This window comes from Esox lucius, chromosome 12 (genome assembly GCF_011004845.1).
Source record: "Esox lucius isolate fEsoLuc1 chromosome 12, fEsoLuc1.pri, whole genome shotgun sequence".
Lineage (NCBI taxonomy): Eukaryota > Metazoa > Chordata > Actinopteri > Esociformes > Esocidae > Esox > Esox lucius.
This window is the reverse complement of record NC_047580.1, coordinates 7,950,599-7,963,382: the sequence shown is the minus strand read 5'-3', so window position 1 is coordinate 7,963,382 and position 12,784 is coordinate 7,950,599. Positions and strand designations below refer to the sequence as shown.

Genomic DNA, 12,784 nt, shown 5'->3' with positions numbered 1-12,784 from the left:
CAATGATCACCAGGGTCGGCCCTTTAGGGGTTGGCTGCCTGTGGAAGGTCTGGAAATACTTTACATCAGTGTTGCTGCCCAGCCCGAAAATCACTTTTTTCCCCGGCTAGCGGTTTTCAGCTCCAAGTTCAGAGTGTACAGATAGACTTTAGTCAGTGGATTAGTCATTTATTAAAAATATATTTGAGATATTTCCTGTCACGCAAACAATTTGTATTTCACATCATGAAATAGATGGGAAGCATGCTTATTCTGCATGCTTATTCTGTGAGCTAGAAATTATTATTAAGAGTCATGCCAGTTGTTTTAACATACAGGCGGTATGAGTTCCTGGATTTAATATCCATTAATACTTAGTATTACATTTCATTCTTATGCTGGCCCAAATCTGCACTATTGAAATAAAGCGTTGAGATAAGCAGTGGACATTTTACATCATTTGAATAATGTCACAGATTCTCTGAAGGCTCTTGGAGTCCCCTATGGAGCTGCGAGGCTTAGGCGAGGATGCAGGAATGCCCAGGCATTGTTATTAGCCAATGTGGCCTTGGTAAACCTCTGTCCCGATGATGCCAGTGCCGTGCGGGACAGGCTGGCAGATGAAGAGAACAGAGTGCGTCACCGTTTCAGCCAGATACTGGCAGCTCGGTTCTCCCGTTGTAGTACGAGAAACACGGCAGCAACGCAATGTACCAATCATGTCTGCCCAGCCAGAGAGAGCCTGCACGACACGCGCCGACACGGCCGGTGTTCGGCTCAGATCCAATTGCGCTCTGTACTTTGGATGACGCGCCGAGTAGAATTTCAATTCGAAAGAATGGACCGAAAGCGTGCGTTCTCTTTGAATTTAAACTCCCGTAATTGGCTCAAGTGGAAGTGACCACGGAGTGATTAAAAAGCGTCGAGGGAATGTATTTTACCCACGTGTTCACTGTTGGCTGTTACGCAAGACCATGACTAAGTAAAGCATGTCACTCTCACTGCCTGGCCCCAGTTGTCATAACTCATCTAGTCAGCATGTGGGGAATGTTGCTATAGCCCTGCTAGTCACACGCGCCTGCACGCACACACGCACACACGTACACACACGTGCGCACACACACACACGCAGGCTTACGTTCAGATACATTCTGCATGAGCGCAAGGGCCTGTCGTCAGCTTGTTCCCTGCGCCACATCCGCCGGCGTCTGACGGACACAGGGTGTAGTGGACACCATGACGGAACCTGCCCCCCGATACCTTACCCATGACTGTTCTGACCCAACTCCTGTGCCCGGGTCGATTGTGCGTATGCAATGCCTCGCCCGTTAATACGGATCAGTCTCTGAGGATCATGGATGAAATCTCGGGATTAGCGCATAGACGGGTTGATGTTTTTGTCACGCTTCTAGGTACTGATATTCCTGATAGTTAGATCTGAATGGCGGGGATTACTGTTAGTCTTGGAAGCTCCCTTACATTGGCGTGATGGAAAGGTCAGCGCCCTGGTGGCTTTTTCCACCTGTCCACCAAACAGGGTCATTAAAAGCATCATCTAATTCCCTGACAGTTCTGTCCGAAAACTCAGGTGTTGTGGAATAAAACGTCAAACCTGGCCTTCATTGGCCAATTGAAAATGATTGAGAAGGTCTTCTGGCCGGTTCTCTTCCACGTGTTTGGCACACCAAGCACCGGTCGCCACAGTGTCTTTGTTGTCGACCAATTCCACGCCGACTCTGGGCAGAGAAAGACACTCACTGCTTCATGTTAACTGGTATGAAATTATGCAATTACAGTAGTTAGCTTATTGCATTTACTGTTGTATGCCCCTAGCTGTTTTGCTTGTTTTTTTAATATGTGGTTGGTTCAGGGTTGACTAATGGTGTTTTGATTTGCTGGAATGAAAAGATGATAAATAACTCAGTAAGGTCACTCCTGTAGTATGATTAGGATCACCCCCATTAAAGCTGGTTTCCATTGATGGCCGTGCCAGGCAGTGCACAATGTCCTTGGGGTGAGGTTGCTGAACGGATCACGCTACGACAGCAGGGGTGCCCAATGTGTTCCAGATATTCCATTTAAATTCAGTCAGCATGTAAACCTTATTTTCCTGAGGAATGTTCAACTCGTGATTCGAATTTCGACTTCACTCCTTGGATTGACTATAAAATGGCCACCGTTCCTGTTACCAGCATTTGTTTAACAGGGTTACCTCAATGTCGCCTTGCCAAGACAATGACAAATTGGCTAAATTAGAAACAGACCAGCGCTGGCCAGCTCCATCGTCTGAAACTGAACCGAGCCGAGTGTGTTTCCAGACAATCCATGCAAGAGCTGGAGTCTCTGAATGTGATTGCTACTGGGCTTGTAACTGAAGTACCGGCCCTGGACTGGACAGGGGCAGTTTGGAAAAATGCTCAGGGCACAGATTAGCTCTATCTACCGCTGGGAGCTTTTGTTCTCTCAGGAGTATATTTCAGGGAGCTGTCGTCTGCTCAGTGGTAAATTCTAGTGGTTTAGGCATAACCAGGCTCCTAACATTGCCAAAAGCAGGGGCATGGGGGGCACTGAGGTGAAGAAGGGTGGCAGTGAGCGCCTGTACCCAGAGCCAAAGATACACATTCATGGGGGATATATTTACATACAGTGAAACGTTGCAGAAACATTGATTACATTAGCATATTTCTTTCCCCTGTACTGCGACTGAAACCCTTTTTAGGTACTGAACGTGTCCGTTTACATCCAGTGTGTCTGTTTTCTTTTTGACAACCTTTGAACTGCGATAACCTTTCTGTAGCTGGGAAAATCCAGAATTGTAAGTGTATTTGTCATACACAATATCTTCCCAATCATTTTCTCCACATCGGACAGAGTCAAATCACTGTCCGTTATCAGACACTAAATCAAGACAGCAGCTATAGCTCTGCACTCATAAGGGTGAAAATCTCAACAACTTCCTGTAACGTATGTTGTATGTTCTTTGTCGGGGGTCTGGTGTCTGAGGTTGTATTCTGTTCCCCTGCTGTCTCAGGATGAAGGATCAGCCTTCAAGCTAGTGCGAAAGGGGGGGGGGCACGTTATACACATCCCCCCTGGTGTCCTTACTGAAGCTCTCCTCTCGCTTTCTGCTCTCTCCTTTTAAACACTCCTACCTTCTGCCATGCAATTGCTCATGCCCTCTATCACATTTCAACTTTTGTCTGCCCCCCCCCGTTCCCCCTTTTCCTCCTCCCCACTCTTTTACTCTCCATTCTCTGTCCTCCCCCCTGCGTTTCCTCTTGGTTTGACGTCGCTTGACGTCTGGAGGCTGAACAGCTGGAGCGTCTCTTTGATGGGAGAGATTGGACTGTAAGAGGATCTCCCCGTGGCTCTGCTCCTGGCATCTCCATGCCCTTCTATACAGTAACCTCCTGTCCCATCTAACATAACCCTGTAAGACAATCCTCCCTCTTCCCTTCCTCGGATTGGGTCATACATACAGAACACATGTACAGTCATGTGTGCTCTTTTTTGTTACATATTTGATATTGTGGATATTTGAGCTAAATTCCAACCACATTCATCGATGAAGGTAACCCAGTTTAACAAATCACACCCAAAAAACGCTGTTATGCCTTTATGCTAAAATAATAACAGAAATGCAAATTCCTCCCAGTCAATTTAAGAGTTTACTAGACAGCTACGCAAAACAACTACACTATGGAATTATTTCTTTAGATTGTTGATGAATAAATGATTGTGTCGGTAACCTGATTTGTGTCATTACAAATTAGGTTCCTTTTTTCTGTCAATAGAGAATATTACATATATCTGTTTGTCCAAATATAAAAAAATACCCCATTCCAGGGGTCTCATCTGTGGCTTGGATATGAACAAATTCTGGTCATTCTTAGGAATTACCTTAGGAATTAGAAGAAACAGCTTAATGAATTCAGCTATATTGTGCAGTTGTACCCTCATAAGTCAAGGTTAAATGGTGCAGCATGTATGTAGTATGTTTCTGGACTGAAAGAAAATGGGGGAGGGAACGCAGTGGGTAATGCAGCTATACACCTTGGCCAGAAGACTAATGCTGGCTGCCACTAGGGGGAGTGCACCTCTAAGGCATCTGTTCTAACTGCCTTTCACTGGGCGAGGGCTTTGCAGATGTCTTTTGGTTAGAAGGTGAGAAAAACCCAGAAAAAAACACAATTAGTAATATGAGAGACTGAGCATTATCACAGATACCTCAAACCTCCAGCTTCCCTCCATCCTTTAATTCCCTGTTCTCTCTTTTGGCAAAATACCATCTCTTCCCCCGCAAGCATTTCGTTATTTCCTCCATGTTTTTTTCTTTTCACTCTCTCTCTCTCCCTCTCTCTTTTTTCACCCTTTTTCCATTCCAACCTCTACTGCCCATGCTCGACCACTGCGTCTTATCTCATCTCCCACTCTGCCCCTGAAGCCAGAACCCCTCCTCCCACTTCAGGATGCCCTATCCAATAGAATAGTGCTGACCTGTTGGTTCGCTCTCAACAGACAGGGTTCCTCTCTGACCGTCTGTCGACATCGCATTCAAACGTCCCTCTTGGTGAACGGGCCAGCCGCCATGTTGGGATTCTCCCGCATAGAGGATTGTTAAGGAGAATAGGAATTCACACCGCTACAATATTCCACATGAGACTGTATTAGCAGATGGCAGGTCACTGTACAACAGGGAGACGACCAGAGCCTGTCAGACAGCGTGGAGTGTCAGCTCATTTATTCTGACTGATGGCTCTGCTGACGCCACTGGGTGCCCTTTACTGACTTTCAGTCTGCAGGGCCAGCAGATTTATGTTGACATGGCCATAAAGAAGCCGTTCTCAATGTCCCTCTGAGAATGACACTGTCTTTTGGTGGGCCTCCGAAACACACAGCGCTGTTAATGTCACTCCGGGTCATTCTTTGGACGTTTCACCGTGACTCTAGTCTGGGCGGACGCGGAGCGAGCAGTGTTCTCTTGCTCCAGTAAAGACAGGTGTTTGTCATAAAGGTTGCCCCTAAATGAAGTGGGATGGTCAGAGGTGTTCGGGATGTGTCATTTGACATGCCTCTGACATCTGGAGAAGCCTGGCATTTCTACTGTATGTTGTATTCTTACTGTATGTCTTAGTTCCAGGTTCTGTCAGTCTGAAGTAATTTGAGCTGTGCTATATCCAATAACCAGAGGCCATTGGTTTTATACTCAACACGATAACTGTACAGTAAGAGACTTGCAGTTAATGCATTATCTTCAGGATGTGATATGCCTTTGGTTAATACATTATGTTCAGGGTGTGTTATGGCATCAGTTAATGCATTATCTTCAGGATGTGCTATGCCACATGTTAATGTATTATCTACAGTATGCAATATAGAATCAGTTAAAGCATTATCTCCAGTATGTGATATGGCCTCAGTTAATTCATTATCATCAGAAAGCAGAATAGTATCAGTTAATGAATTATCTTCACTACCTGATATGCCATCAGTTAATGCATTGTCTTCGGAAAGCAGTATTGAATCAGTTAGTGCGTTATTGCCATTACATGATGACATCAGTTAATGCATTATTTTCAGCATACCTTGCAGTATCAGATACAGCATAAACAAGCAATTTGTTGTTATTCGTCCACATACCATAGGCTGCATGTATCCATTAGGCTGGTGTGTGTGTCAATTAATCAGTGGATGCTCCCATCTCTCATTGCGCTGCAGAAATGCTCTTCGGTGTTGTGAAGAAAGATTGAGGAACTACCACCCACACTAACTGACGTCTGTAATGGTCAACCAAACATTAATAAACAGAAAGGCAGGAACTGCTAACAAATAAGGAAATATTGGCAGCGTTGATGTTAAGGAATCCATATTTTTCTCTAATATAATAGGTTACTTTCATGTTTTAGAAAATCCACGATGATTCCATATTTTAGCAATGAAACAATAGCTCACTTCTTGTCGCTGTGTTAGTTCAGTAGAATGGTTACACATTTTCCGAACAAAGGTTTATTAACAGAGACAAAATGGCAGCGTGTGAGTGGTTAAAGTCGTGAGATGCTTATGAATTGGAAACCCAGGCCTTGTGACAGTCTACTGATGGATCGCTTGCAGATTAATTAATCCCTCACTGTCTCTGCTCACAATAGATGTCCAGTGTTGCTGCCTGTCTCTTTGTGTCGTGTGTTCTGGGTCCCATTGGCTAGCTGTCCTGGAACTGAGAGAGCCAATATTGTGCCAGGGAGGGTGTGAAAAGGACTGGCCATGACTGCCAGTCAATGGAAGAGCGAGCTAAATTCCCAGATCAACAGGTTCTTTTGGGTATGTGTGTTTGTGTGTGGGAGTTTGTGTGTGTATGTGAAGCAGAGTGGAATGGGGGATGGGGATTTGGCGGATGGTGATGGATGAGATTTGAATAGTAATGAGATGATGCCTCACCCGTACCATGTTTGTCACGGCCACTGAGACGAGGTGCGACCACAGGCTGGCACAGTGTCACCAACCCACTGGGGAGAACAGGCATGCGCTTGTATTCCAGTACAAATCACCAGCCCATCAGAGGAGACCTTTTCTTATGTGTCATCTCAATTGCAGCGTAACCGTGTGCTGCTTATTTGATTTTTAATGATGGGGAAATGGACCTGATCGATCTTGGGCAAAAATGTTTTTTGGACCCAGAAATATAAACCTACTGAATTGAACTGCACTTTGACTAATCTTTTTCATATGGATAATGGAAAATACTCTATCAAACCCAGACATTTTTTGCACTACCTTATATTTACAGATATTTACAGTAGAATACTCAAACCAATACATGATTTAGTATTATTAACCATCTGGTTTAATCCTTAAATACTGATAGCTGCTGTACGAGAGAATCAATCAATATGAGAATCGATACCAGCGGTATTACAACACAACATCTTACTGCTATATTTGTGTTAGTTATGAAGACGAAGAGCAGGGAAATGGCAAGCGCTGGTGTTATTCAGCTTTGTGTAGCAAAGTGGCCATGTAAAGGCTACTTCACATACCTCCATGTTTGAAATGAAGTCTGGACCCTGATAAGAGGCTAGTCAAGTTGCTCTGCACCCATAAATCCTGTATAAATCCCTCAAACCTCTGCGGGACATGACAGTGTAAATTTAAATTTTATTTAAATGATTATGTAAAATAAATCAAATTTCCTCTCTCCTTCACTCCCTCACTTGTAGTCTAAAAAGGACCCTTCACTTGATGTGAAGACCAGGTATTGTGTAATTATTCTTCTGTATATGTCATAATATGTATATGTATATATTCTGTATAATTCAGTTGTCACTGTGTTCACAAAAATATCTATTTGCCCTTAACGGTTTAAAGCAACAGCCCTTCTCCTGCTTTAGAGGATTTTATTCCCAAAACCACTCAGCACTCGAAGCCTCTGCCTATTCTGGTCACAGCATGGGCGTAAACGGATGCATTCGTGGACAATATTATAGCCACTCCCCATATACCAGCTGGCCAATGAGAGCATTTGCAGCAAGCTTCCATTTGCAGTTTCAGTTGTACTGTAGTGTTGCCAGGCAACCAGAATCGGCACATTTCTGGGAGGTCCTGTGTGGATGGCAGTAGCTGTAATTCACTTCAGAAGAGACAGAGAGAATGAGAGAAAGATTGGGAGATCACGTGAAGGTGCATTAATTGAGGATAGTTGTTTTAAGCAAATAGAAGGAAGAGAAGCAGAGAAACCAAACGAGAGGAGTGATAAATGGTGAGGTGACGCCATCTCTTGCCCTCTTCAAGAAAGTTTGCTTTTGAGAGGCAGGAGGTGGGGAAGGAGGAGGAGGTAGGAGGCCATTGCCGAGCCTGGTACAGTCGTCCTCTACCCGAGCAGGGAAGAGAGAGATGTGGGATGTACGGAGGATTTGTCCTCTGTGCTTCTAAACTCCCACAGCCTGCTGTCTCCGTGCAGTGGATCTAGAGCCGTGCCTCCGTACAGGCTCCCATTCTGACACACCCTCTGGAGGGAAAGGCAGCGCCTGGGTGACCTGGATACCAGCTGAATAGAGCTGAGAATGTCCACAGTGTGCATGCAGTTTTAGCCGGATCCAGACTTTGGTTGGCTAGTCAAACCGATCAAAATAGGTTCTGGTCTGGATCTTTAAATGGACCAAGGTTCTCATCAGGTCTGAAGTTTGTAGAGACAATTCCTCTGTTTTGGTTCGGACTGTAGACTCTATGGTGGTCCAGAGAGGTTAGTCCACTCAGAACCTGTAAAATGGGCCAGAAGAGGAGCACCCATGTCTGGACTGAACAACTGGGCAGCATCCATAACAGTACCTAGGGTCTCATAGTGTTCACTGGATCTGCTAACACCGGGAATACTCCAAACCTGTCATCATGGATTAACAGGATACTGTCTCTGAACAGTGAAGTCTGTTGATCTTCTGCACGAGAAATGTGGAAATTTAAGACATTCTGTATGGACTACTGGCATGTTCTGTGCCTACATCCTCACAATACTTTTCCTAAAAGGTAAGTTGGCGTCGGTCTGCGTACGTTCTGCCTGTGACTAATGGATCACCCATATTTGAACACCAAAAGTGAATAAAAACTTTCTCTGGGACTATTTATCTAGATGACAATAACACTGCACTGGTCAGATATATTGCTGACGGCGTTTGTGATTCTTTGTGATTGGCCATTGTCATATGCTGGGCCGTGATCTAGCGGAAACCCACTTGAATAAAGTTTATGGAGTTCCCCCCCTCGCGCTCCTGGTTAACTTACTCCGTTCATGTTCACGGCTGTTGTCTTAACGTGGCTTCCTAAAAAAGGCACCGGAGCTGCTAAGGGCTTTGGTGGAGGGAGGAGCAGGTGTACAGGCTCAGCATCCAGCCTTCCATCTTGGCGTTGACCTTTCACCTAGTGCAGCGTCTATGCAGGTCAGCTCGTTACGTTTTGCAGCCAGTTTTTATTAAAAAAAAACGTCTTCAAAGTATTCCTCACAACGCTGTGTTTGTTAAACATGTCTGCGTGGGGTGTTCTATGAAGTGACACAAGCTAGAGGAGCAGGTAGTTAATCTGTGAGTGTAAATAGTCAGTGGTTTGTTAATGCTGCTACACAGTCTCCTAGGAGAGTGGATATAATGCTTAATAAGATTGGATTTAACGCTGCATGATCATATCGCAGGTCAGCGTTATCAGCTTAGTGGTGGAGGAATGGGAAATACTGTCAGTGGATTTACTGGGAGTGAGTGCAGGGCAGGTCAAATCATCTACAAATTGGGTTTCATTAGAGGTCTAACATGAAGGGCTTTAGGTAGTTGATGTGATAGGAAGGTGGATCCCTGCACTCTTCTCGCCAAGCCTTCTCCAATGTACCGTCCCCCACCACCCTGTTACTCCGCTGGGATTATAAGACGCCCTTCCTGTCTTTGACTGGCTGTCACGACACAGATAGTTGCCGTTCTAGATTCCAGGACAGCTACTTTGATTCCTCCATGGACCTGTTCAGAATACAAACTGACTCGTACAGAATGGCTGTGATCCATTACATTCCTAACTGGACATACTAGATTGTTTGACGTTTAAACAACTCAATTTGACTTGTCTTTCAAATACCATGTATTTAAATGACATATATGGTGTTATGACATTTTATTTTTATTTTTAATATTATTTGGCCAATATGTATAAACATTCTTGAAAACCGTGTTATTGGTCTTAAAATAAAACACTTTCGAAACAAGAACATTGCTCAGTGTGTGTGCATGCTGTAGTGCTTGTTTCATTTTAGAATATGAAAATCTAATCTAAAACATTATAAGTAATGACAGTATTTCAAAGTAATAAATAAAAAAAGGAAGGGACATTTGTGGAGTTTTAGGTTGGAGTAGTGTCACACCGATCAACATTTAATGCAGTGTGGGCTAAATCAGGCCTTGTAGTGATTATATAGCATTTCACTACTATAACTATTAAAATATGTTTTCATAACACTACAGATTCATAACCTAAAACTTTTGATTTCTTTACATTTCTCTTTTTATAGGTATTTGATTGGTAATAAAATGGGAACTAATATGGGAGGGTCAAAAAGTAAAATACATGAATTCATAATGACAAAATATCCCTCTGATAATGCTTGTGATGTTTCCCCCACATCTTGATTGAACAAAGTGTCCTTCCATCTGAAATGTATTCGCAATAATGTGTCACACTTGTGAAAATATTTTTTTCTGAAGAAATGTATTGAATTCCAACTTTTTTCATTTAAGCATGAATGCATAGGAGAAGTAAACAGCTGTGTCAACATACATATATGAGCCAGGGGTCACACCACAGGACACTGCATGAAACAAAGATACCATTCAGATTATTTCAAATTCTCTTCCTAACCACTCAATGAAACGTTTTCATTAACGATAATAAGTTCTGCATGTTTTAGCATTTTGCAGAAAAACAAAGCTGCGCCTGTAACCCTCAAACTGGTACAGTGAATTATTTTGGGGAATATGACCATCTTCCCATTGTATCAACTGATGCCACTTCATATAAGGACCCCCCCCCCCCCCCCCCCCCACGCAGACATGTTCAACACACACACACACACACACACACACTGCTTTATTATGTATACTGCATTTTGATGCTTGGAAATCAAATGGCCTTTTTTAACATAACCATTAAGCGTCCGTTGTCCCTGGTGAGAATGGTTATTATAATAATAAGTAACTTATTCACCTTCTGTAACTTCGGGCAATTAAATATCCTCCTGACACTAACATACGTCACCTACTTGTGGATTTTATTCACACATAACCTATATAGTTGGTTTGATGTTGCTAAAAGGCATCAGTCCAGAGCCTGATGTCTAAATCTAAACTGAGCTGTGTTTGGGGACATGAAAGACTCACCCAGGATCTGTGGAATGCTCAAGCTGTCACCATGTCACATCTGTATATGCTAACATATTCACACACACACACCACAATATGGTAATTAGTATTCAGAGAATGAGGGCATGTCGAAAGTACATTAATAATACATAGCCATTAATGAAGCCTTAAAATGGTTTCCCAATGTGACTTTATATTGCTGGGAATTCCCATCAGCTGAAAATGCGACCGCAACACTAGGCGTTATGTCAATTGTGTTTCTTCTGGTATTGAATCAATACACTGTTTAGCATGCATCAGTTTGACTTGCTACACGTTTTATTGACATGCTGTACAGTACGTGAAACCTGGCTAATTGGAAAACTTAGTAGCAATCATTCTTATTGCTTTTTTGTAATTCCTTCACTTCAGTGCTCTCTCTTGCCCTTGTTTCTCTCTCTCTCTCATACATTAGTCTCCTCAAATGATGTATTTTATACATGGTGGCTGCTCTTTCCTTTTTTTTATTCCATTCTGTCATTTAGTCCATCATACTCATCCCTCCAAGTCGCAGGAATAATGTGGTCATGGGGTGTAAGTCAAAAGCACCAGCCGAGGATTTACCATAACTTTGTCAGATTGTGTTCCATGACTTTAGATGTGTTGTTAAATCAAGGCCGGTGTAGTAACTCAAAACAGCCTCTCCCAGCTGTTGAACTGGGGCCGACCCTCCCCCCTGCCTGGCCTTCCCACTGAGAGCTCTGTCATTCTTGGACATAGGCCCAGGTGTTACCTCACACACACACACACACACACACACACAGCACTGGCCTAGCCCACCGCCAGTGGGGATTGCAGTTGGTCCCAGCCAGATGAGTTTGGGTGCATTATAAGTAAATATAAACGAGGGGTGTTCTCTCTCTCTAGAGGAAGGAGGAGTGGGTTTGTAGTGAACAGAGTGGGTGGAGAGGCTTTGTCATGAGGAAGGGGTGTTCGTCGGCTAGCCTATACATACTGTACCGAGTCTTTACCTTACTTGGTCATCAGGCGATCTTGCTTGTCCGGCAACTTTAGGTTGCGGGCAGGATGAACTGGATCGGAGCACTTATAAAAGGCACAACTGAAGAAACTGGAGCCGGAGGGGAATGAATTCTGTGTTTTTCTTTGGAAAGTGAAGGATGTGGGGTGTAATTTGTGGTCTAGTGGAAGGGAGTTGGTACACTGTGTCTCTCCACTGGCTGCTGTAGGGGGTGTTGCCACAGTTTGGTGCGTTTGGGACATTTGGAAACTTCCTCACTGCTTGTGCCAACCTGCATAGATTTATTTTTTTCTTCTCCTGCGTGTCTGGTGTCCGCAGTGATGTCACTGCTGCGTGGAACGTGATGTGGAAGTACTGCATTTCAAGCCGAACCATAAGGTAGGAGATCATCTGTTCCAACCACGCCTGTTCTGGTGAAGGAACGCTAGGGTTGGTTTGCTAATGACTGGCCCGAGACGCTCAAGTGTGCATTTTCTATTTTGATTTCAAAACTGCCAAAGAAATGTGTATGAGACGGGCTTTCAACACCCTGGAAAGGTTTAGTCATTAGACATCATAAGTGGTTGGTTTAATTGTCATGGTTTGTGTTGAGGAAGAATAGCTGTGGCTTCTGTTAAAGTGACTAAGGATCCAAATGAACGAATATGAAGGCAGACTATAGGAGTGGCAGTAGTGCAAATCTTCCTAGAGCAGGAACTGTCCCAGGTAGACATGTATAAGCAATCTGCGTTAGATAAGCATTATCTTTGTCAACTTGAAGACACCTTTTTTTTTTGTCACTGACTTTTTCCTGACAGCCACTTTCCAGTGTTTTGCCAACTCATATCTGTTTAGTGAACCCTGTCCAGCTGATTTACATATAACTATTGTCACTCGCAAGACAAGGACTGACCCAGGGGGAACA

The 12,784-nt window shown here is 43.8% G+C and overlaps 1 protein-coding gene across 7 annotated transcripts in view; it reads left to right on the top strand.

The window, feature by feature from the left end:
* LOC105029144 (IQ motif and SEC7 domain-containing protein 1) overlaps positions 1-12,784 on the top strand; it is a 174,811-nt gene that overhangs the window by 99,409 nt on the left and 62,618 nt on the right. Inside the window, exon 1 of one of the 7 annotated variants that reach the window (XM_010902336.4) lies at positions 7,604-8,496. The exons of 5 other annotated variants lie outside the window; for them this stretch is intronic. In XM_010902336.4, coding sequence (XP_010900638.2) covers positions 8,420-8,496 — 77 coding nt within the window. In that variant the 5' untranslated portion in view covers positions 7,604-8,419. Of the gene's footprint in view, positions 1-7,603; positions 8,497-11,799; positions 12,259-12,784 lie in introns of those variants that run through there. One more of the 7 variants, XM_010902339.4, reaches the window with a different exon arrangement.